This window comes from Mirounga angustirostris, unplaced genomic scaffold (assembly GCF_029215605.1).
Source record: "Mirounga angustirostris isolate CCGP_5_RB_7025 unplaced genomic scaffold, mMirAng1.0.hap1 SCAF_12, whole genome shotgun sequence".
Classification (NCBI taxonomy): domain Eukaryota; kingdom Metazoa; phylum Chordata; class Mammalia; order Carnivora; family Phocidae; genus Mirounga; species Mirounga angustirostris.
The window spans coordinates 75,930,077-75,957,313 of record NW_026991720.1 but is presented as its reverse complement, the minus strand read 5'-3'; the positions used below and the strand labels follow the sequence as shown (position 1 = coordinate 75,957,313).

The 27,237-nt window shown below is 39.0% G+C and overlaps 1 protein-coding gene across 1 annotated transcript in view; it reads right to left on the bottom strand.

Moving 5' to 3' along the window:
- Positions 1-4,659: 4,659 nt before the first annotated feature.
- ELAPOR2 (endosome-lysosome associated apoptosis and autophagy regulator family member 2) overlaps positions 4,660-27,237 on the bottom strand; it is a 183,432-nt gene continuing 160,854 nt past the window's right edge. The window contains exons 19-22 of the mRNA XM_064575341.1: positions 24,069-24,195; positions 18,118-18,296; positions 16,944-17,109; positions 4,660-5,274 (exon numbers count right to left, since the gene is read on the bottom strand). Of these exons, the coding sequence (XP_064431411.1) occupies positions 5,215-5,274; positions 16,944-17,109; positions 18,118-18,296; positions 24,069-24,195 (532 nt within the window). The 3' untranslated portion in view covers positions 4,660-5,214. The remainder of the gene's footprint in view (positions 5,275-16,943; positions 17,110-18,117; positions 18,297-24,068; positions 24,196-27,237) is intronic.

Here is a 27,237-nt window from a genome sequence, read left to right as displayed (position 1 = left end):
AGCAGCCATCTGAGATAAAGGAAATACTGCCCTGCTCTACACCAAATCTACCAATACCACAAGATAGTTTTAGACAGAGCTCTTCTTCTAAGACTCATTAATAAGATGAGGAAAATTCCAACAAATTAAAAGCCAATTGGAGGTCCATTTCTCAAGTCACCATTATTAAAGGAATCCTAACTGTCTTTTGTAGCTCAGTAGGTCTTAAAATAGGATTTGGTAAACGTGTGTGGATGGAGGTGTGTGCCGCCTGGACATGGGCAAATGGATGAGGTGAACCTCTCCAGTGCTGGGACTGAAGAATCTCTGCTGAAACTACTCTTGGGGTGCCTGAGTGGCTCAGTCATTAAGCATCTGCCTTCGGCTCGGGTCATGATCCCAGGGTCCTGGAATCGAGCCCCACATCCGGCTCGCTGCTCAGCGGGAAGCCTGCTTCTCCTTCTCTCCCTCCCCCTGCTTGTGTTCCCTCTTTCTCAAATGAGTAAATAAAATCTTAAAAAAAAAAAAATGAAACTACTCTTATACATCAAGAGCCCCTACTTGAGGATGCTATGTTTCCTTTAAATTGATCTGTATATGAGATAGAATATTATCTCCAAATCCAGTTACCTTAGCAATAAGTATTACACAAATCCCAACGAGACAAGGTATTTAAATCAATCTTGCTGGTTGAATCTGAACCTATTCACATACTTTAGTTTTATCATTTGCTAATCAATATCGAGAAGTGAGTCCCAAAACTACAAGAGGAATGCAGAAGAGTATCTGGCTTTGCCTTTGTGTGGGTGATTAAATCATCAAGGAAAGGTGAGGGGTTATTTTCTTCCTGAACATCTCTAGAAACTTAAGAAAATTTTGAGGTGGTAACCACCTAACGGGCCAAGAATCTGTACGCAGATTCTCCTGAATAGTTTTGCTCGTGGGTGGCAGCGATTAAAACTACTGGTCGGCAAAACCATAGCTCGAAGACCAAATCCTAGTCCAGTACCTGTTTTTTTAAGGCCTGGGAGCCAAGAATGCTTCTACATTTTTAAATAGTTGAGAAAAGAATCAAAGAAGAATATGTCATGACACGTGAAATTTAAATGACACTCAAATTTCTGTGTACATAAATAAAGTTTTATTTGAATGCAGCCACACCATCTGTTCACATGTTCTCTGTGGCTGCTTTCATGCTACAGAGTTGCAACAGAGACCACATGTCCTGCAAGGCTGAAAATATTTACTACCTGATCCTTTACAGCAAAAGTTGGCTGGTCTCTGACCTAGACAACTGCAATAGTAATATCAATTGTGATGGTAGCATCAGTATCCACTTCAATAGTGTTATCAATTTTCAATCACCTGTCCCCATCTTCAAGTTTTACTTCCTTCATTTATGATCCTAAAAGGAACTCATCTGAAAATTTTAAGCTAAAAGAAAAAAATCCAGCAAGAGTGTCATCTCTGGCCAGGCAATGTGAGGGTGAAATCCATTTTAAAATCCAATGAATACAACAGGTGTTGTTTTTTTGTTGTTGGCTTTTTTTTTTTAAGTTTACTCATCTTGGGACCTTTTCTCTTTTTTTTTTAATTTTTTTATTTTTATGTTAATCACCATACATTACATCATTAGTTTTTGTGTAGTGTTCCATGATTCATTGTTTGCGTATAACACCCAGTGCTCCATGCAGTACATGCCCTCTTTAATACCCATCACCAGGCTAACCTATCCTCCCACACCTCTCCCCTCTAGAACTCTCAGGTTGTTTCTCAGAGTCCATAGTCTCTCATGGTTCAATGGGACCTTTTCTTTAGGGCAACCTGAATATAGGGCTTGATCCTGTAAATATGAGATAACATCCATAGTTATGATAAAAGAGATGTGAGGATATTTTAATTTCTCTCAAGAGGAAGACCTACTCTATATATCTTCTGTTTAAAAAAGATAAATGTGGGGTGCCTGGGTGGCTCAGTCATTAAGCGTCTGCCTTCGGCTCAGGTCATGATCCCAGGGTCCTGGGATCGAGCCCCACATCGGGCTCCCTGCTCAGTGGGAAGCCTGCTTCTCCCTCTCCCACTCCCCCTGCTTGTGTTCCCTCTCTCGCTGTGTCTCTCTCTGTCAAATAAATAAATAAAATCTTTAAAAAAAAAATAAAAATAAAAATAAAATAAATAAAATAAGATAAATGTGAGCAATACACTGACTTTAACCTTGCCAGTGAAGTCATCTTCCCACCCCAACTTCCAGGAAATTTACTTTCATGAGGAAGAGAGAAATGATCGGCACATTAGCCTTCTATTAGGAATGACCATGAGCCATAGGAAGTAGTTATACTGACAGATGTCAAATGATAGTTGACCCAATTGGTCTTGAAGAATCACAATCATGACCCATTACCTGGGAATCTGGACACTCTGGTTCATAAATGATTGGACCCAAGCAATTATTCCATATAACCATTAAACCATCTTTTCTCCTTGGGAAGAAAATAATCACAAAACTCTACACAAAAATACTATGAAACATTTTTAATCCTGGAAAGGACTTGATTTACTAGTAACCAAAAAGGGGAAAAGTCAACAAGAATAAAATTCAGTCTTTTAAATCTAGTGGACACATATCAAATTGCTCAACATTGTTAAATGGCATGATGTAATTTATCCATAGATGACATGGTCTCATCCAGTGGAAAACCAATTTAAATATGTCTTGACAGAGCGCTAGGAGATATTATAGGCAACAATGGACTTAATGTAGTATTTAAGGCTTCAAAACCTGTGCCTTTTAGAAAAATGACCTATAACTTCTTCTTCTACCATTTATGAGGGGAAAGAAACAACAAATGTCTATTAAAAGTCACAGAAACATGATTAATTTGTTTATGCCTTTCAACATTCCACTAAGCTCTGCAAAGACAAGACATAAAATTACAGTGAATTTTATAGCCAAGATTGGTCTGAATATTTTCCTGATATTCTTTCTGTCATACTCCTTCAGCGCTCAGAATAAAATGACAAATCACTGGGGAAAGGGGAAAGGCAGCTCCTTTCCAAAGATGGGACTGAGCTGACAAAATCTATTTTATATCTAAAATTAGAGATAAAATAAATTCTTCAATACCAAATATATTTTCAGAGAGTTCATTAAAATTTAAGGCATTTTTTGACATGTCAGAGATTTTAGTTCAGTGACAGGAGAAGAAAGAAGCCACCTGGGAGCAACTCCCAATTATCTCTGTGGCTTGGTATATACACGTGGAACACAGCTGAAGATGAAGAGAGGTGACAGGTGACTATGTGCAACCTCCTGAATCTGTCCAGCCTGGACACCTTTGCCAGGGCTCCTCTGAAGAGGTGCATCTATCTCCAATGTATTGTCATTCTTCTGTTTAAATTTTGATCAAGAGGGGGAAAGGCTCATCAGAGCACAGTTACCAGGATAATTGTGAGCAATGCCAAAATAATTTATTGTAATAATTTCTAATTAAAAAACAAGATTTAGGAAATGGAACGTGGAAAAAAAGTTGATGCTAAGTGATGCCCTCCCTGAAACAATAAAACCATGGCAACCTCACCTATACTCATGAATCCCACAGCAAAGATGTACACAAAAGGAACATTCGTTCAACAATAACAGGATGGTTCGGTGTTTTACCCACCAGTGGAAAACTGCAATTATTTATTTTTCCCCCACTTTCCACAAAAATAAAGACATTACCTGCCGAATCAAAAGTTACAAGTCATACCTCATTGAAAGACTTGGGACAAAACTTTCACAGACCCTGCCCTTATGGCCTGCCTCTCAGGCAATCACCAGTCTTTTTAAAAAAATCTAGATTAAGATCTACAAAGATTACTGTTTATTGAAAGCAAACCAGAGCACCTTAGTTCATCAATGGTCAGTAAACTCCCCTCTTTCCCAGTTCTGAAACAATAAAGGTTTACACACAATTAGTCAGATCCAACTTCATTCAAACTTCTTTCAACAGATAATATTGAAGTCGTGTTAATTCTAGGAATCCATCCGTGAGAGGAAGTATCACAATTACCTGGATCACTTTTGAGATAAGGACAACACGTATTTCCTAACTACTTATGGTACAACCACATTCTTTATATGAATACAGTTAGATGCAATTTCCCAAAATTGAGTTCCTGCCTTATATACTCAAAAAGAAAAACTTCTATGGAAGTCATAATCCTCAATGTCTTAGCAGAAAAATAACCATATAACTTTGATGCTTGACATAGGGCCAATATCCTACTGCCATTTTCCGCAAACCATGAAATTATCCCAATACCTTTGCACAGTTATGTGTACTTATACACAAGCCATCCCACTTCCTTCTTCTTGATTTTGCATGTGATTTGATAAACAAGCTTTCTTACTCATTTGAAATTATACTTCAAGCATTACATAAATGGTGCTAAGCCATTTGATTTCCACAATACCATGAGCTTGTTTGTTTTAATGGAAAGACAGGATTCTCTTTGCCTTTTTTTTTTTTTTTTTTAATACTCCTTCAACTCTTTCAGTCAAGCCCTTCTTACCAGTTCCAACAAGGATGAAATTTCAAAGGCGAATGTAAGTTTAGGTAACCCAAGCACATGTTTACATGTTTATTCTTCCTGAAAAGTTACTGCTTACTTAGGCTTCTGAAATCAAGAAAGACCCTATGGAAAAATGAAAAATTTATTGTCTTCTTTTGTTCATCATTTTTTAATAGAAAAGATGTTTTAAGGTCTGTCAGGAAAATAATGGGAAAAAACTATAGCTTAAAATTTTTCAAATCTTCCCCCAAACTATAAACAAAGAAAAGACATAAATAGAATCACAATGCATATGCTCACATCTGCCCTCCAAAGCACACTTTTTATGTAGAAGTTATAAAGAATAAAAGTTACCCATTAATTATATGGCATGCATCATCAGTGCACTGGGGGGCTTAACCTTGGTTTTCAGTTATGTCTATTTACAGATAAATCTCTTCCTGAGTTGAGCTTCATCTTCAGTTGAGACCCAAGCCATTTGCTTTCCTATTTTTGGCAAAATACTTGACCATGTGATAAGGCAATCAAATGTTTCAACCTCCTTCCCTTTTCAGCGGCATGGCCCTCCTCTGTGAAATCACCAACGTGCCGGGATACAAAGACAGGATCTAAGCTACGGTCCTGTAGAACTAGAGATCAGGTTTCTTTGTTCATTAGTCTGAAGTCTACAGCACTGTCTTTTCATATATTTGGGGATCTTGAGGATTTCAGTTGAACAGATTCAAAATGGTCTTCTTTTTCCTATGAAGAAAAAAAATATTGAAACAAAATGAACTCATTCAAATTCCACTAAGATTTTAGGATCTTATGCATCCAGAAGGAAAGTTCTGGAAATCATTTTAATCTACATACATGCCAGTTGTGATTAGGATTTTACATTTAAAGGAGAGTGGCAGATAGAAAACAGATAGCATGCCTACCTTGAAGGATGCTTTTGACATCCAGGAGATAAGACAGACAATCCAAAATAGAAGCAAACACATGATCGCAATAGATACCAAAAAATATAGCTTCACAAATTTTTGTGAAGAAACCACTGAGACCAGACCCTTCTTAAGAGGATATCTGACCTGGGTGCTGAAACAGATGACCTTGCCATAAGAATTTTGGACAAAAGAGGACTGACAGAAGCTATATATTCGCAAGATAACATAGGATACCTAGTAAGAAGAAGGACAGCAGAAATAATGAGGACCCCAGTAAGACATAAGATCATTTGGGTTCGCTGACATGTTTTAGGAAAATCTTTTGGGTATATACCTTCTAAAGATATTAAAAACAAATCATCTTAGATAATAAATCAAAATTTTAACTCAGATACATCATTGCTGGCTTTTGTTACATATTACATTCAAAATGCAGCCTATTAAAATAAGCACTTCTTTAATGGGGAAAAAGAGAATTAAGAGAATTCTCCCAATGTTTCACTGTGAAAGTCAGAAAAAACTTTCTGTGGAGTCTGCTGAAATGGAGTGAGGGGTACTATGCTTTCAAAGAGAATAACAATGAAGAGAACTAGGATTATTTTTAAAATAAAGGAAATAGGAGGTGGACCAATCCTAGGTGCAAACAGATGCATGTCTGAAGTAGAGAAGTGAAATGAGAAAAAAAGTGAGCAGACCCTGAGTGTCTGTCAGAAAGAATAAGACCACTTTTGTGCTTTCTCTCATTTGAATGGAGAAGTCCAAGACTTCAGACAAGCTTTTGGGCTACAGGGAAAGGAGTATAGGAAAAACGTCACCACACAAACACCACCATCTCACTTTTCCTTGCCTGCGCTGAGATGACATGCCCCCGCGAGGGCAGACCGTGCATCTCCTCAGTGCTCTCACTCGATCCCTCTGAAGAAGTTTGCCTGGAGCATCATGTTGGCCAGACCTCACTTTATTGAAATAACTGTTGATAATTCCAATGTTTACTAAGCCCCAGTGCACTGCAGGAACAGGACTAGACTTTAGGGATACAAAATGTCTGTCCTCAAGGAGCTTACAGTATATTATGGGAAAGAGCTTCAGGGTAACAGCAATAAACTAAAAAGGAAATCTGAGATTTTTATGGTCTTTCCTTGAGAAGATTTGATTCAATATGTTCCTGAGGGGAGAAGGGACAGAGGCCTGTTGGTGATCCTCAAGGTGCGATTTGAAAGAAAACACTTTATAAAATCATGTTAGCGTCATAGGGCTTTAGATGCTGTGTCCTCTTTGTTCACATGGGATTTTGCTATTATTGAGATGGTGGGATATATATGTACTTACACATTTGTTTGTGTGTGTGTGTGTGTGTGTACTTAGCACCACTAACTGAGACTTACAGATGACAAGAATTGTAGCTTATTCATTTTTTCAATTCCCAAAACTTGACTCCAGGCCTAGTACATGGTAGGCTGTCAATGCTTATGCAAATGTATTGAAATGCCACATTTCAGAAAGGAAAACACTGGATTGGAACTCAGGAGATGGGTTTTTAACTCCTACCTAACCCTCTCTTAGACAAATAACGGAACCTCTCTAGGTATCAGTTCACTCAAACATTAAATACAGATGCCATACAAATTATTTTTCTGAGTTCTAAATTCAAGAATCTACTCAAATGCCAACTTTTCCCAGAAGCTTCTCTTTACCTGTCACTACCTTATTGCACTCCCTTCTCTGTGCTCGTCACAATGGATGATGGTAAGTGTCTGTGAATGATGTGCATGTGCCATGCCCTAATAAACTAGATAGTCTCTGACATAAGAAACTCTATCTAATTTGACATAGCACCAAAACCGGGCAGAGTGTCTATCAGATAGTATCCCATGAATGATGGTAGAACGAACAAAGAAAACAAACAAACAAAAAACCCTGAAGATACATTTTTAAAGTTGCTGAGTAAAGTCAAGAAAAGTAAATCCATAAATAAAACCTGGTAAGTCCAGTGTATTGGGAGGAAAATACCAAATAAGTTCTGACCTTTAGGACAGGAGTAAGCATATATAAGATAAAGCAAACCTTAAATGACATAACAGTTAAGAAACTTACAACCATTTTTTCTCCACAGAGCCAGGCATAACAAAATTCTTAAAGGGGACACACAGTAAGACTTGTCCAATGATATTAATAGCAGCTTCGTTCATAGCTAAATATTAAAAATAGCCCAAGTATTCATCAATAAGAGAATGGCTGGACAAATTTTGACATATCCATACAACAGAATGCTAATCCTACATAAAAAGGAACCTACCGCTGATTAACACAGGGTAGATAAATCTCAAAAACATTTTTCTGAGTGAAAGAAATCTTACACAAAATACTATATACACTGTGTAGTTACAGTTATATGAAGTTTTAAAACAGACAAAACTAGTCTACAGTTTAAAAAGATCACTACAGTAGTTTCCTCTGGGGGTTGAGGGTGGGGATCAATTGCATGCAAAAGGACATGAGTCTACTTTCAGGGGTGAGCTTAATATTCTATTTTTTGATAGGATTTAGGGTGACACAAATATATGCACTTCCCAAGGGTTCATCAAGTTGCATACTTGTTATGTGTGCACTTCACTCTATGTAAACAATGTCCCTTAGAAAAAAACTGAAAATATTGAAGTCTCTCATCAATTATACATATCCTGAAGTGTTTAGGCATGGAATGTATTGAGTCCTGCAGCTTACTTTGAAATGCATCAAAAAGGATTTATTCGTAAATGAACAGAGAGATAGAGATTTAGACAGATAGGTAATAAATCAAATACAGTAAAATTTAGGTGATGGGTATGTGGCTGTACCGTTGTACAATTCTTCTGCTTTTCCAGAGTATTTTAAATTTTCATTGAAATGATTTTTTTTAATCATTATGGCAATTAAAATTGCTATTCAAAACAAAAAGGCGAGAAAGACTTTATCCTCCATCATGTTTCCTGTGACTGTTTCCAGTAATCTTTCAAGCTTTCGATTCTCTGGCCATAAAATAACAACAAAGGAGGTACTGCAATATGAGAAAGACTTCAAAGTTTATTAATACTTGTAATTCCCAAGGTGTCTGGGTGGCTCAGTTGGTTAGGCGTCTGCCTTTGGCTCAGGTCATGATCCCAGGGTCCTGGGATCGAGTCCCGCATCAGGGTCCCTGCTCCGCGGGAAGCCTTCTTCTCCCTCTCCCTCTTCCTGCCACTCCCCCTGCTTGTGCTCTCTCTGTCCAATAAATAAAAATCTTAAAAAAAAAAAAAAAAACTTGTAATTCCCACTTTTTCTTTTCATTCAGCTTAGAGGTCACTTTCTCCTCAAAATCTTCCCTGGCACCTGACTGCTTCCCCCACTATAAGACAATGCCCTTACAAAGAGGGAATCACAAGATCAAATCAGGTAAGAGAAGTCTACATATGCTGACGATGAGCGATCATTCTCCATGGGTCTCTCTGTGTTTCTGCAAGTCTTCTAAGGAAGACGTTAATTGTCCTTAATGGTACACAATCTTCTCAAAGCTGTTTATATTACAAAAAGCCTTGGAAGAACACAAGCAAAGGTTGCTTGCAGCCCTGAAACTCTCTCCTCCTGTGGAGCAAACGGCAGACTTGCTTCCTGACTGTCAGAGAAGATTCAGATGCCCCAAGCTAAGGGCTCCTGTTCTACAGCATAACACACTGTGCATCACCTAGGCCACCTCACTCTGTGGGAAGTGGGGCTTGAGGAAACAAGAGAAACACTGTCATTTTGGCCACTGCTACTTCTGTGAATAATAGGCTTGTTTTGTTTCTGACCCAGGAGACTCCTTTCTTCAAAATGTCCGTGAAAGTATGGCAGGCTAATTTGGTGGCTAGCAAGCATATTGCAATTTCATAACCTTTGTAGTTCTTCACTGTTTTGCTGATGAGATGGGAAACTGACAGACAGGTGTCTTTCTAGAAGAATAAGGATGACAGCCTCACACACTGGTTAACAAGATTTGAGCAAAGTCCATGAGAATTAGCAACAAACATGGTGACCAAACTGTATGATCCACAAGGCAATTAAAGTTCTCCACTTCACTGCTTAGAAGTGGAAAGGAACCGGGGAGGTGGCTGTAGGCTGGATTTTGGGAAGTGGTTCTAAGAGTTCATCGTTCAGCTGCCTGCATGTTGGCCTGGATGTTAATTCTCCTCTGAGCAAGAGGACTTCCTCACCAATCAGGCAATCAGTTGCAGGTGTGCCCCTTGGTAACAAGTAGTATTAAAATGCACCCTGAGAGGAAAAGGTTTCACCCCCTTTCAGACAGAGGTTACAGAGCTATGCACCGACGATGACCATTAAAGAAAAAACAAAAACCACTTATGGGCCGAAACTAGGTGAACTGTTAAAATTTTTGCTGATTCTCTTTGAAGATAATGTGGCAGGAATCAGTGATCACTAAGAATGGCAACAGCTGGGCCATCCTAGCGCTAAACACCTCTTGCACTCTGTCACGCCATCTTTGGGTGTGTTCACAAAGGTCTCAGAGATTTTGTAGTGGGTCTCGACTGCAGTAACAGAGCTTTGGTCTTCTTTAGCAGATTTCCCTGAGGAATTCCCACAGGAAAACCTAGTGAGGGAATGACTAGCACTGGGGCTCTTACTGCCCCAGATTAGGTTTGCAATGTGGAAAGTCACTGCAGAATGACAAACTGACCCAAAGGAATCTTAATAAGTTAATATGATCAGCCCCAACCTGGAAACTTCCCCTATCCTTTATTTTAAAACCAGGCAATAATTTAGATTTATGAAAATGGGGCAAGAAGTAAGGTGGATTCCCTTTTTTTAAAAAAGGCGGGGCGCCTGGGTGGCTCAGTCGTTAAGCAACTGCCTTCGGCTCAGGTCATGATCCCAAGGTCCTGGGATCAAGCCCCGCATCGGGCTCCCTGCTCCGCGGGAAGCCTGCTTCTCCCTCTCCCACTCCCCCTGCTTGTGTTCCCTCTCTCGCTGTGTCTCTCTCTGTCAAATAAATGAATAAAATCTTAAAAAAAAAAAAGGCTCCAATATGCGAAATCAACATAAGCCTAAATCAACAGAAAGACAAAACACTTCTAGCCTCAGCCCAAAATCAATCTGGCTGGACTGAGACAAGAAGGAGTCCCAAAGCTGAAATAGATGATGTCGGGAATGATAACCTTGCCATTCAACATAGGATTTTAGGTGGACGAAAACACTGGAAGTTTGCTTGAGCAACTGCAATGCTGCTTAAAAGCAAAAGCAAATGCGTTTGCTTGCTGTCACAGAAATTGTCTTTCTCTGCACCCTTAATCTCTTCCTCCCCATCTATCTTGACTTTGGCTGCTTTACGGGGAAAGATGATTAGTTTTCCTGTCACCAAGAGGGACTGAAGGCCAGGCACAACCACCTGAGTTGGCTTGGGAGCCTTCAGGAGGGGAAGGATTCAAACATTTAAGACTCTTCATTGCAGGCACCAAAGTCAGCATCCTACCAGAACGTGTGATAGGAGAGGGACGTGTAAATTCCACTAATGGGGTTTAAGCATGGTTCTCAGTGGGGAAGCTAAGGTAATGTGACCTTGTGTGAGGGGTTCTGCAGGACTATCCAAGATGCTGCTGTTGTTGCTTCTACATCCGAAAGTCCATAGGACTTGATGGTACATGTGTATACCTCCGCATCTGCTAAGTACCAGAGGAGATTCCTGCGGTCAAGAGCAGTCCCATGGAGAGGAGAGCTAGAAGGGCATTGCAAGGCTTCCTAATTCCTCTGCCATTTGCAACAAATGTCTGTGTCAGGATTACACACAAGTTTCTCTACCTGCCGATGCCGAAAGGTGTCACAACATAAATGATGCAATGTCGGTGTCAAGTCAAAAGCCTCAGTCTCAACAGCATTGCCTGTATTGTCAGACTTCTGCCAACAAAGATGGCTGGTAAACCCCCACAAAAATTCAGGAAACTGCTAAGTAAGTAAAGTTTCTTGAGACCATGTGATCATATTTGCAATGCTAACCCTATCTGCCAGTCATGGAAAAACAGCACAGCACTTGACTAGACTCTTCGCTACTGGAGACAGCATGGCCTCACTTGAATATGCTACCTGCTCTTTGACATCAGCTAACCTACCAAGTAGTATCTTTTGAGGTGGGCCCAAACTAACAGGCTATGTTAAAAACTGTCCAGCAAGTTGAATCATGCTCTCCACCTTTGTGGCCTCACAGCCCTAATGACCACTTTGTGATAGAATTCTCCGTGACTAATGATTCTGCCAATTAGAGACTTCAGCAATGGGAAGGAGCCTTCTCCCAGAGGCACCTTTTGGGATTTTAGACTCATCACCTTGATATGGCTACCAGGTAGGGCTCTTCTGAAAAGCAGCTATTAGCTTATTACTGAGTTCTTGTCAAAACTGAAAGCCATTCCCATGTACATCTTGTGATTCTACAGCCTGACAGTCACATTCATGGTGGGTCAGCAAGGTGGCAAAGACCTAATAAGCCTCACTTGTCAAATACAAATGATATATTCAAGAATGCATCTGGTCCTGCCCAGCAGCATCTCAACCTCACATGAAAAAATGGCAGAATACCCTTTTGGGGAAACTTTATCCCTTACCCTACCACCAAAAATGAAGCCACTGGCTCCAGTCCTTGGTTCATCTAAGTTCTACCTCATGCCTGGGCCTGGTTCACTGATGGTTTGGTGGAGTTGAAACCCAATGGGTATCCACCAGCTGCAGTAGCTGTCCTCTCTCAGCACCAGGTATGCATAACTAAAAACCTACAAAATTGCTTGGCTTAGTGGGCAGAACCCAAAGCCATTCTCATAGCTGTGGCCTTGATAAACCTTATTAGATCACCACTAACTCTTGAGGAATTGGCAGGAGTCAAACTATTTGGTCTGCCACTTGGAAAACTATAGACTGACACATCAAAGTTACTTCTCTCTGGGGCAACAAATTCCAGAAACAAATCTCAGCTGATCAAATAATCTGGGTCACTTATGTAGATACTTCCATTAAGGACCCATGGTCTGAAAAGATCAAAGAGAATTAAGCACACAACAGAGATTGCATCAGACAGACTGACATAAATGCTGCATGGACCCATCATTCTGCCTGCCATAGCAATGAATCCACCGTCACACACTGGGCACAAAGTAAAGGATTCTTTTTCAGATGCAGAGGTTACCAAGCATGCAAGACTTGGGATTCATGCCAAGAGCTGACAAGTTTTTCCATGGCAAAGTGATGAGGTCACACCTCTGATCACTTCTTTGGGCTATCAGTAGTGCCTTACCCTTTGACACCTGTTCATGTTATGCTGTTGCTGTTCCAGTCAGATCCGCTAACTCTAGCCACACCACTATGACCCTTGAAGAAAATGCGTTTCATGTTTGTGACTTTATGGATCTTTTGCAGTCCAACAATGGTACCCTTTATATCACAAAAGCTACCTGAAAATGGGCTGAGAGTAGAGGTGTTCAGTGGACCTTCAATACTTCATACTGTTGAAAGGTACCATTGAGCATGACAAGGGCCTTCTCAAAAATGAATCAAAAAGATTTCTGACTCTATCTCCACCCTACCTCCTCCTGGTCCACACATTTAATAATGTCGTTCAGTTACTAAACATGGTTGTCCCCAGAAAGGGATCATCTCCTCTTGGCTGTGTCATGCATAATTATCAGTAAGAAGGTTAAGGTTATATATACTTATATATGGTTATAGACACTTACGTAAAAATCCAGGATTCTACCCTGACCACTCATGAACATGATGTGTCCTTTTTACTCAAAGCAACCCAAAGGATGACATATTTGGTCTCCATCATAAGTTTTTTTAAATGCCTTTCTCCCTCTTGCACTTGAATGTTCTGGTGCATAGGTCTAGGTGTCAGTAAGGGGATAAGTAGAAATAAGATGAAGTTTTAGCTGCAATGGGAAAAACTGATTTTGTGGCAGTGGAAGAAGATCAATAATGCAGCCTGGTAATGAGGTGCCTGGAGAGAAGATACCTTAGACCCTGAGAGATATGAAGGATGGAGGGATATTAATGATAATTTGTTTTTCAGAGCCACCCCGTCACCTATGAAAGATAATGCATTAGTGTTCCCCTCTCAAACTGTTGCCAAGTACCTAAAATTTAATTGACTACTAGGTCCACCATACCCACCAGAGGTTCTAACCTTAAGTAAGTCCCTTTAAACTTACTGAGAAATCTGTAATAAACAGCAGGGAATGGCTCTAGCTTCTGCCCCAAATAACACCATCAACACCAACATTCCCGTTGCCATTGCTCAGTCATTCCATGGAGTGAAAAAGCACCATCCAGTTTACAGCATGGACCAACAAGAAAAGTTGGACTGAGTGCCCTTAAGCAGTCTCTCAAAGACAAAGAAGAGACACAATTATGTGACGTGAATTGGGAACCCTAAGGTTTACTAGCCACGAGGAGGTTGCAGGCACCATCAGCCTGTATTGCCTAATTAATGTAGGTCCCACTTGGTGTCTCCAACAATTGTCTATAATACTTTCTTTCCAAAGACATCCTATGTACCTTCAGGACTGTACTTCTTGTGTAGAAGCCAGGCATTAACTTCTCTCCTAAAAACATAGTGGCTTATATTTGTACCCTAGGAGCAGTTGTAAGTGGTCATAATTCAACTATTTATGGAAACAGCCCCAAAATATCATTAACCTTTAGACAACTGCAAGGATTTTCAAAATGAGACTACTGTTGGTTATTCAGAGATTTCTAAAGGGATAACTGATGTTATTCATATTCACCCTATAGGCAGTTATTCAATTAAAAAATGGTGAAAAATTTGTCTCTGACTTTAGCTAGAGAATGGAATGACACCACCTCAGCCTCTGATGACGTTTAGGTCAACCTCAACTCATGGTTCAAACATCATTATGGATGATATAATTGCCCTCAACTTCACCCTTGAGGGTCAAGACAAAGTCTGTGGAGGCACTCATCTATCTTGGGTATCTGGAATGCCATCATCCTAGATCAAAAGACAGTGACCACCTGGTTGAGTATACTGCTCACCAAGTTCCCCTACCATGGCCACATAGACAAAAGTGGGAGATATATTGGGTTCTGCAAATTTCTGAAAATATCTTTGACCTTCTTCCACATGAATCTTATGGAGGAAAGATCTCAGTGCCAGTGGAAAGGTCTCAAGCTGAGTAGAAAAGTCAATACTGGGACTTAAAACTATCTAGCTTTTTAAGGTGGACCCTTATGGTTTATGGGATTTATTCAGTTAGTTGGATCTGGGACCCTGGGGAGTCGTTTGAAGTTAATCATGCAGGTTCATCTCATCTTGCTGTTTGGGGTCCTAATGGTAGTAGCTTTATTTAAGTGACATATGCTGTAAATTGGCCAGATTTGAACCCCGCCTCAGTCAAACAAATCAAAAAGAGGGGTGGATAGCATGCTATACTAGTGGGAAAATTCACCAGAAGCCAAGATGGTGTAGAAATGAGGTTTGGATATTTTGGGGAGATAATTCTCTGTGGTTCCTTTGCATTTTTGTAGATCTTCTAAGCAAGACAGTGATTTCCCTTTGTTCAAGATTATCTTTTTAAGGATTTTTGTATAGAAAGCAGCCTTGGAAGCTTAAGGAATTGTATTTTTCCAGAACAAATGGCAGGAAATGGTGTCTCCCTGTGAAGCAATGAACACACACACTACCTGTCTAGTACAATAACAGTAATACCTCTCTTTGGAGGAAAGCATTGGCATGATTCCTGCCCATTCTAAAACAGTCAGGTTCCCAAAGCTTAGAGTCCCTTTCCTGTAATGCAAGCCACTGAGTGTGCAAATGTCATCTGTTCCTGTCCACAGAACCTTGAGGAAAGGGGGGTTTGGGGAACTGGTATGAATGCTAATACCCTGGCTAGTGCATCTGCTGTGAGCACTGAGCTGTGCTTTGTCTCTGAGCGGGAGTCTTGTGTCTCCTAAATTGTCCATGAAACAGTGGCAGGTTCATTTGTTATCTTGCAAGTCGGGTGAAATCTCAGTTCTTGACACTAACTATACATTTGTTATTCCATAACAGAAACATCCTTCCTAAAGTACTGCAGTGAAAAAAAATAAAACCGTTAAATAACCATTAGAAGGGGAATATGGCTTATTCCTTTTGTTTTTAAATGATCCCTTATAATATATTTATGTGCTTAAATTGGAAGAACAAAAGGAAATAGTTACTAAAACATTCTCAGTAAATGTGATCTTTTGTCACTTGTCCCTCCTGCTGAAAATCATTTGAAACACATTCTTCTGTTTCATTCTATTTTTAATGCTGAGTGTAGGTGCACTGGTAATTTCTCATATTTTAAGTCAGTCATGAAGAATGTCAATGAAATGTGTTTACAAATAATATTTAAGGCTTAGTGTTAATCTGTCTGGATACCGTAATCATTTCAAAGCTGACAAATGCGATGGCATCTGATAAGGTACCTTTAATACCTCAACAGCTTATATAATTTTACTTTTTCTATATGAAAAAAACCATGTTACAAATAAAAAAACAAAAAAGAATGAGTGAATCAGATCTTTTTTAACCTAAAATTTTTAATATTAGAAAACAACACATTATCTTTGTGAAAATTCAAATATTATAAAAATGTACTACTTCAGAAATCGGAGGGGGAGACGAACCATGAGAGACGATGGACTCTGAAAACAAACAGGGTTCTAGAGGGGAGGGGGGTGGGAGGATGGGTTAGCCTGGTGGTGGGTATTGAGGAGGGCACATTCTGCATGGAGCACTGGGTGTTATGCACAAACAATGAACCATGGAACACTACATCTAAAACTAATGATGTAAGGTATGGGGATTAACATAAGAATAAAAAATTTAAAAAAAAAAAAATGTACTACTTCAAAACCTAAAGACTCCCATTGGTTCAAGACTCCCCCAAAGCAGCCATTGTTCATAGTCTGCTTTGCAAAGACTGACATAAATGTATGTTTAATAGATGTAATAGTCTGTGTGTTGTTTTTACTTTACTTATCTTGGACCTATGGACATACATATGTCCGTTTCTAATAGCTGCATAGTTGCACAGGATTCCATTACTTTGATATATGGAAATTTCTTATCTACTCCTTCTTCATGGTGTGTAAGGTTGCTTCTACTCTGTTAACCAGAGGGGGGTGGGCGGAAACAATGCTGTGGTGAATATTCTTATATTTATATCCTTGTGCACTTTTTTTTTCTCTTTTTATTATTAACATATAATGTATTATGTTTCAGGGGTACAGGTCTGTGATTCAACAGTCTTACACAATACATAGCACTCACCACAACACATACCCTCTCCAATATCCTTGTGTACTTCTAAGAGTATTTCTGTTGGATAAATACCCATGGAGAGAGAGACAGACTCAATGACAGGGTTGCATGAAAGCTACTGTTAGTTTACTATGGCCCCTCGTTAATAAAAGCACAGTAATACCAGGTTAAAATTCTGCTCTCACCTTTGTTGCCAAGGATTTAAGTTTTCCCAGTAGTGACTGTTTATTGGAATACACAACTTCTTCCTCATTGTCTTCTCCTTCCATGAGAGCACAACTGTCTGCAGCTGGGAGTTCACACTCTTTTGAGTTAGTTGTCATCACTAATTTGGAATATTTGTACTCCAGTCTAAGTGGTGGTAAATAAATAAAGTGGCTGTTTAGTACAAATTAATACTAACTTTAGGTGGTCATACATCAGCTCGTTAAATGCTCTTGTAGTATAGTTGCTCTTCTAGCCAATGTCCCTGACCTATAGCCAAAGCACCATGTGTTCTCATTTATCTACCATCTACACACAAATTTTTTCCAGGATTTCAGAGAATCGTGGCAGTATAGTTAACTCTTATCAGTTATTTTACATTGATTAAATGGTCCAATTATGAGGAACTTTTGAAAAACAAAGAGAAATCTTGAAGTCTGAATGCATTTTCTTAATATACAAATATTTGGAAGCTCAGGCACTATATGATTTTCCATAGTTTAGTTCATAAGGATGAGACTACCACATAGGTAAGTGACCTGGTCTTTCTTGTTTCTGTATATAACTCATTCCTTCCTATTCACCACCTTGGATATTATAATGGCCTTGAGATATTACAATATAGAAGTTTCAGAGCTCTGCTGATATATAAATTATTTTAGAAGAATCAAATCTCCTAACAGAACAATATATATTCAGGAAATAGACTCAATATTCAACCTTAGATTCCTGAGGTCCTGAGTAAATAAAGATCATATTTGCCTATATACTTAGTCTGTTTCACAAGAAACTGAAAAATAAACATTGGGGCAAGAAGACACAATGTTGTCATGAAAAGAAAAATAGATGCAGAGAGAGAAAACCTGACCTCTGATCTCAGCTCTGCTCCCATTCACCTCTGCACCCAGAGCCTCCATTTTTCTCTATTTTGTAACAAATGGGTCTAATGCAATCACCTCTAACATTCTATCATCTATTAGCAGAATAATAATCATTTGTTTCCTTTCTTAAAGGTCTTTCCTCTAACTCCTTCATAGGAACAGTTTCTTGTCTCTCTGAGAAAAACTATAGGATGTAATAATAATTAGGTCTAAAATTTTCACAACAAAAGAGATCCTTCAGTTTTTACATGGTCACTCCAATGAGATTACTTACTTCTGATTTTTTTTCCAGAAGTAGCAAGTTAGAGCCACCAGCAAAACCGCTGTGAATGCTCCCACTCCTGCTCCCACTTTCAGCCAAAAGTCAACTGTTTCACAGGTTGACAACTTTTTCTCAGGCAAAGAAATTCCTTTAATGCACCATTTAGGTTCATTCCATACATACAAGGTTTCCTTTAAAAAGAGCACACACACACACACACACACAGATGACATGAGAAATGAGATTCAGGAGAAGAGTTCTGCTCTTTATTCATAGTAAGCATAGAGGATTATTCAGCATTCATCTAAAAGAAGCTCCAAAGGGCACCTGGGTGGCTCAGTTGGTTAAGCGACTGCCTTCGGCTCAGGTCATGATCCCGGAGTCCCGGGATCGAGTCCCACATCGGGCTCCCTGCTCGGCGGGGAGTCTGCTTCTCCCTCTAACCCTTCCCCCTCTTGCGCTCTCTCTCTCTCTCTCTCTCTAATAAATAAATTTAAAAAAATATATAAATAAAAATAAAATAAAATAAAAGAAGCTCCAAAAAGAGAAGAAAGAGATAGAGAAGAGAAGGAATAAGGAAATAATGAACGAAAACACAACAAAACCAAATAAAAACATGGCTCGCCAGATCAGGAAGCTTGGTCCATGCTGAGGAAGTTGAATAAAAATGACTCTGTCTGGACATACCATTTGGGCTTTTTTCCTCAAATTTCTTATGATCCCTGACTTCTTAGTCATGTTTTTAATTGAAAGCTTAGGTTGTTTAATATAGAATGGGTTTCACCTACCCATGATGTAGGTCCATTTCCTCCACCAAGCTTCTCCCCTGAGAAGAAGAGCAAACCCTGGACCAGGATAGGCAGGCACCCCATGACGGGTAGGCTTGGGTAAGTGGTGGTAGGGCAGGCTACACACTTATTTCCTATGCATTATTCTGGGTCATCACTGCCCACAGTAGGTCCTTATTCTTACCCTCCCAAAGCAGATGACTCAGTGTTGCTAGGGCAATGTTTTTCAAACTGCAAGTTGCAACTAACTAGGAAATAATGAAATCAAAATACGGGGTGCCTGGGTGGCTCAGTTGGTTAAGCATCTGCCTTCAGCTCAGGTCATGATCCCAGGGTCCTGGGATCAAGTCCTACATTAGGCTCCCTGCTCATCAGGAAGTCTGCTTCTCCCTCTCCCTCTGCCTGCCGCTCTCCCTGCTTGTGCTCTCTCTAATACATAAAGTCTTTTTAAAAAATTTTAAAAAAATTAAATTAAATTAATATACTGAATATCAACCATGATTTTTTTCCAAATAAATAGATCAAATAACACTAACCAAAAATGAAAATTACAGTGCATGCTTCCTTTTATAGTTCAACAAATACGATGACCAGTAGCAATTTGTATGATGATTATATCCAGTGACATTAAATGACAATGGAAGACTCAATTTTTTGATCATTGTGTCTGATTAAATTTTCTGGTATTTGATAGTCATTTTAATAATATCCTAACAGAAGGATAACACCATAATGTGTCATTTTATTGTACAGGTACACACATTTCTGCAGTTAAACATGAAGTACAGGAGAATGGTATTTACTTTAAGGAAAAGTTTCAACCAAGTTTTGGGTAAGAATTCTCATCATGTTTTTTGGAAAGGACATTAGTAATTGCAATTTTTTTTACCACATGACAACTGTAACATTTTCATTAAATTTAATGTAAAAAACCACTTTTAAAATGGGTCACATTATTTTTATAAGAATGAGATGAGAAATGAGGGGCATGTTCAAATACAAATGCTACATCTCTCAGTGTAAATAATGACAATAGAGAGAAAAACATTAACTCTAAGTCAGCACATGTTGACTTCATCTGAATGCGTTCTAACAAAAAAAAAAGGCCATGCAGGGATGCCTGGATGGGTCAGTCGTTAAGCATCTGCCTTCGACTCGGGTCATAATCCCAGGGTCCTGGGATCAAGTACTGCATGGGGCTCCCTGCTCAATGGGAAGCCTTCTTCTCCCTCCCCCACTCCCCCTGCTTGTGTTCCTTCTCTCGCTGTCTCTCTCTCTGTCAAATAAATAAATAAAATCTTAAAAAAAAAAAAAAAAAGACCGGAAGAATGAAGGGGGGGAAATCAGAGGGGGAGACGAACCATGAGAGACAATGGACTCTGAAAAACAAACTGAGGGTTCTAGAGGGGAGGACGGTGGGGGGATGGGTTAGCCTGGTGGTGGGTATTAAAGAGGGCACGTTCTGCATGGAGCACTGAGTGTTATACACAAACAATGAATCATGGAACACTACATCAAAAACTAATGATGTAATGTATAGTGATTAACACAACAATAAAAAATTTAAAAAAAAATTAAAAGACCGTGCAATACTTTATATGGTTTCATAAATGTGTAACACCCAGTGAAAATGGCAAAGCTGTAATGTCTAATGACAGTCATAAACAAAACGTTAAAACTTCAAATTAAAAAGATACTTGTAAACCCAGGATACTTAACTTTTCCATAAGTTCCTCAAATTGTTCAAGAAAAAAAAAAAAAAAGACCAAGCCATTGGCCAAATCTGTCAGTAATTCCGTAACTATTGATTAGAATGGCTCATCCCTTCATCCAGTCACATGTCATTGGCAAAGGAGAAAATGGCTGACTCCGCTGCTGAAAAACGTATTCTTCCAGCATGCTGAGATATTTTGTGAACAGGGTGAGATAAATTTGATGATAAGCTTAAAAATATCCCTCTCAGTGATAACGTAGTATCTCTTCAAATCTTTACAACTGTGTGGCATTTAGAAGTAATGCTTACTACACACTGAGAAGCTGATATAGATTTTTAAGATCCAATTTGATAAGAGCACTTTCCCCACAAGTTGTGCCACTCTCTCAGTTTACAACCCTCTCTGTGGAGGACTTGTTGTAGTGTGTAAATTTAACTTCATACACACCTGGATTAGATACATTTATAGAATTGGGAAAATACACTCATACTCAATACAGAGAGAAAACCTGTAAAGGATAGAGCAGGAGACACAGTGCAATTGTTAAAAAATTAAATGATACCCAGAGCGATATTTGGCAATCACTGTATTTTCTCTCTCATGAGGTTTGGCATCCAAAGAAATCTACCCTTGCACATGAACCTACCGTTGGCCCCCCCTTATCTGCAGTTTGACTTTCTGTGGGTTCAATTAGGAAGATGATCCTCCTGATTTATCATCAGAAAGTCAATAGTGCCCTAATTCTCTGTCACGTGTCTACATCATTCCCCTCAGTTGATCTCATCATGTAGGCATTTTATCAGCTCATTTCATCACAAGGGTGAGCACAGGACAAGAAGATATTTTGAGAGAGAGACGACATTCACATTACTTTTGTTACTGTACACTGTTATAATTGTTCTATTTTATTATCAGTTGTTAATCTCTTGCTGTGCCTAATTTAGACATTAAACTTCATCATAGGTATGTGTATATGTATGTAAAAGGAAATACAAAGTATACATAGTGTTCGGTATATCCATGGTTTCAGGCATTCACTGGGGGTCTTGGCACATATCCCCCATGGGATGGGGGGGAGGTCAATTGTAATGGAAAACAGTGAAAGCTGTCATTTGCACTACATAAAGCTCACTAAAGAGCATACTTTTTAAAATATTTTATTCAGAGACTAGAAGTAAACACCCACTTACTGGGTCATACCCATTTGTTTTGCTGTTGCAATGGAATACACTAAGCAAGGCGCATGAGCTTTGGAATGGAATTTATATTTTTTTTAATTGAAGCCAGATCTCATTTGGCAAATATTTTCAAAATCAGTATCTAAGTATAACAGAAATGTATACTTAACTATTTCTTAAGTCAAATTTAGGACTATAGGAGGGAAATTATATATTTCAATATGACAAACACATCAAAATGTTCCTAAAGATTATTTTTAAGGCAAAAACAAATATTTAAAAAGAATCACCTTGTAACTATCTGTTCCAAACATTCTTGTAACATGCTGAGCAGAATTTTTTCAATAAAGAGAGTTTAAATGAAATTAGAGAGATTATTGCAACCTCATGGTCTTAACCTTCTCATCATTATCTTCCAGAAGAGAAATGTTGAATATTAGAGAATGTTTACATAAAAGGTCATCCGACTTTTCAAAGCCCTTGAGTTGTACTTGGTGGACAAAGAAGGGAATGCACCCGTTTCTCCTTTATTCTTTAAAAAATGATAAGGCTGTCATCATTTCAGAGAAACGATAAAGAATTTCAACTGTGAGACATAAAACATGTATCATTATTATTATGAGGACTAAAAAGAAACCATGTTTTTTTGAAAGTCAAGAATTTTCACCCTTGGCCCACTTAAAAACGTTAACAAGAAACTGGCCCACCAGCGCACGAGATGCATGAGCAGCACCGTCTGCGTGCACTCTCAACCGTAAGGAGCTATCCACAGGTAAGCACACTTGATGAATGAAATAAGACTTTGCTGATTTTTGTCTTCGTGTTGTCCATTTGGGAACTTTTCCTGTTTTGTACTCAATTATTTCATGACAACACATTTTATATTACCTTTATGCTTAGACTTTATCATAAAATATGAAAATAAGTATTGTTCCATGAAATTTAATTTCATTTTTAGGCATATTGCTATGTGTCTGAGTTGGTGACTGTGTACTAGCTTTGCTGTACAATGTATTTCTTACTATAGGGTCACTGTCATTAAAGTTTGAAAAATCCCTATGTAGAGAATAGTTCTCTGGTTTTTTCCTAGAGGTAAAGGCTACTGCTATGAACACTCTAAATGCGGGCGATGAGGTAGGGTATTCTGACTTCTTCTTGTACTCCTGCCCTCTGACCTGTCAATGACATGGTCCTCCAGACTTTCTCAGACAGAATAGTGCTCCCTCTCTGATCCCTTCTTGCCACAAGCCTTCTAGCATGCTCCCCACTCCAGGCAACCTGAACGTCAGACCTATTCCATCTGCATCCCAGTTTTCAGAAATCCCATCAGAATCTGATTCTCTGATGCCAATTCCCCACTAAGGTTACCACCACTAGCAGTGACGTGTTATCATTTGTGTTTTTTTCTTGTCATTTCAATAGAATTCAGAGAGGTTGAAGTAGGAAGTCATCTTGAAGGAGGAAAAGTTTGTGTTTTTCCTATGGCATTCCTCAAAGCTAGTACAGTGAGCTAAGCACTCTCAGACTAGCAGGAGGGCAAAATGATACCGCCAAAGCAAGTTAGTAACATGTCTCAAGAACCTTAAAAATGTCCATCTCCTTAGATCCAATTAATCTTTTTTCTCATAATAAAATCTAACAAAATAATCACATTTCCAACAAGGATGTTCATTACAGAGTTATTTATAAAAAGACGTCTTAAATTTTTCTCAAATGTCCAACAGGGGAGTTATTAAATCCCAGAATATATATATAATAGAATCATGTTTTCAAAAAAATTTAATGACAAGGGAAATACATTAAATGTAACCACTGGTGGTGGTAACCTTATTGGGAAACTGGCATCAGAGAATCAGATTCTGATGAGATTTCTGAAAACTGTCATCAGGATGGGATAGACCTGATGTTGAGATACATGCTCTACTCTTTAGGTGTGCTTTAGTGAATCATTTATACCATCCCCATCTTAATTATACCTACAAGTGCATTATATAAATCACATCTTGGTTTAATGATACCATTTCTTTATAATCCAGGTAAATATCCATAGCCTACAACTCCTTGTACAATTTATTTTCCCCAATGCCAGTGCACACCTTGAGCTACCCCAGCATGTGGGAGTTCACCTACCAAACTTGATTTTAAATGCATATTAAGTAACATCAAGTTAACTATAAGCTTTAGCCATGGTTTTGAACCTGAGTTTCTGTGATGTAAGTGATGCCAGACTAATCAATTTCTCTTTAATCACATAGCTCTGCTTAGATGGATTTTCCCCTTACCTGAAATCCTCTCTTACAGGCTCCCTCAATCTCATGGAAGTCATGCTCTGTGCACAGAGGGCAAGCTTCAGCACTCTCCCACAGAAAATAGAATGTACATCCATCACAGGTGCCTGCTGGGCACTTGCTGAAATAAAAAATGAAATGACAGCTCTTATAACACATTCAATCAAGTCCAATCAACATTTGAGTGTCCACTGCATACTGGAAAGCAATGTGTGGGTACTGAGAAAACAAACAAACAAAAAATCAAAAGGAGATAAAACCACAACTTCACACCTACTAGGATGGCTAGAATCAAAAAGACGGATAATAACAAGAGTTGCAGACATGTTAAGAAATTAGAAACTTCCTACACTGCTAATGGGAATGTAAAAAGGTGCAGCTGCTCTGGAACAAGCTGGTAGTTCCTCAGATCATTAAAATGAGCTACCACATGATCCAGTAATTCTACTTCTAGATAAAAATCCAAGAGAAATAAAAACATATGTCTACACAAAAACTTGTCCATGAATGTCCATAGGAGCATTACTCATAAGGGCCAAAAGGTAGAAACAACTCCAATACCCATCAGCAGATGAACAGATAAATATGATGTGCTATAACCATTCGGTGGAATATTACTAGGCCAGAAAAAGGAATGCAGAACTGATACATGTTGCAATTTGGATGAACTTTGAAAATACACTAAGCAGAAGAAGCCAATCTTCTACTAATATACAGAATATAAATCTTTTACTAATATATAGAATATAAATCTTCTACTAATACATAGAACTTCTACTAATATATAGAACATAAATTCTACTTCTACTAATATATAGAACATAAATTCTATATATTAAATGCTATTCTTATGAAAGTCCAGAATAAGAAAATCTATAGAAACAGTAAGTTAGTGGTTCCTTGGGGCTTGGAAGGGAGCTAAAATAGGGAGGTGATAGCTAAAGGGTATAGAGTTTCTTTCTAAGGTGATGAAAAGCTCTTAAAAATGACTGTGCTAGCAAAAGAAACAGTCAACAAAACCAAAAGACAACCGACAGAATGGGAGATGATATTTGCAAATGACATATCAGATAAAGGGCTAGTATCCAAAATCTATAAAGAACTTATCAAACTCAACACCCAAAGAACAAAGAATCCAATCAAGAAATGGGCAGAAGACATGAATAGACATTTTTCCAAAGAAGACATCCAAATGGCCAACAGACAATGAAAAAGTGCTCAACATTGCTCGGCATCAGGGAAATCCAAATCAAAATCTCAATGAGATACCACCTCACACCAGTCAGAATGGCTAAAATTAATAAGTCAGGAAACGACAGATGTTGGCGGGGATGCAGAGAAAGGGGAACCCTCCTACACTGTTGGTGGGAAAGCAAGCTGGTGCAACCACTCTGGAAAACAGTATGGAGGTTCCTCAAAAAGTTGAAGATAGAGCTACCATATGATCCAGCAATTGCACTACTGGGTATTTACCCCAAAGATACAAATGTAGGGATCCAAAGGGGTATGTGCACCCCGATGTTTATAGCAGCAATGTCCACAATAGCCAAACTGCAGAAAGAGCCAAGATGTCCATCGATGAATGGATAAAGAAGAAGTGGTATATATATACAATGGAATATTATGCAGCCATCAAAAGGAATGAGATCTTGCCATTTGCAATGACGTGGATAGAACTGGAGGGTGTTATGCTGAGTGAAATAAGTCAATCAGAGAAAGACATGTATCATATGACCTCACTGATATGAGGAATTCTTAATCTCAGGAAACAAATTGAGGGTTGCTGGAGTGGGGGGTGGGGTGGGAGAGATGGGATGGCTGGGTGATAGACACTGGGGAGGGTATGTGTTATGGTGAGCGCTGTGAATTGTGCAAGACTGTTGAATCACAGATCTGTACCTCTGAAACAAATAATACATTATATGTTAAGAAAAAAAAAAAGAAGATAGCAGGAGGGGAAGAATGAAGGGGGGGAACTGGAGGGGGAGACGAACCATGAGAGACGATGGACTCTGAAAAACAAACTGAGGGTTCTAGAGGGGAGGGGGTGGGAGGATGGGTTAGCCTGGTGATGGGTATTAAAGAGGGCACGTTCTGCATGGAGCACTGGGTGTCATGTACAAACAATGAATCATGGAACACTACATCAAAAACTAATGATGTAATGTATAGTGATTAACATAACAATAAAAAATTTTAAAAAATGACTGTGCTGATGATTGCACATATCTATGAATATACTAATAACCACTGGCTTGTCTGTTTTAAGTGAGCAAAGTGTATGGCATGAGAATCATATCTCTAGAAAGCTATTTTTTTTAAAAATTTAAGGGAGAGACAGAGATAATGACCCAAAAAAAGCTCTGGGAAGACTTCTTGGAGGCAGGGATGCCTAAGACAAGTCTAGAATCTTCAGTAAGAGTTAGCCAGGAGAGAAAGGAAGAAAGCAAGGGAAGGCCTGCTAGAGGGATGAAGTGGTAGATGAATTATAAGGGAAGTACAAGATAGTGATTATCACAACAGCTTCGAGAGCAGGGCAGTGAATGGGTGCTAGGCATACAGACAGGAACTAGGTGGTAGAAGGGAAGTGCCATTTCTGTTTAAGGTAACATACTTAGGCAACGGTTCCAAAAACAGAATGATGAATGGGACCATGGTCTAGAGGGTGAGGGTGGGAGGTAGGGGCGGGGGAGAAACATGAAAACAAAATTGCCTGAAGTATAAAAACAAACAAAACAACTACCAGGTCCACACACAGCTCAGTGATGCAAATGACTGTGCAAACCTGGGTTTCCTCAGCCTGACGATGACTTCTTTCAAGAGGTGGTGACCATCACCACTCGGTGACCATGGAGGGGGCTTAGACACAGGTGCAAGATCGCAGAGAACCAACCACACAGGCAGGGCCTGAATGGAGACTAAGCCGCTTTGTGGTGCGTGGGTCTATTATGTCAACTTGCATGTTTCATTTTAGGGACAGATAAACACCACATGGCTCAGAAATTAAACTGCTGTTACTATGTACTGAATCCTTATTGATTGAAGCAAGAAGTTATTTGGAAAGGTTCTGGTGGGAATCGCTGTTTTGTTCATGAATTCATTAAAGCTAGGGGAATACTGTTCTGTTCATTTGTCTACTATACTTCCCTTAAGCTGTGTACAT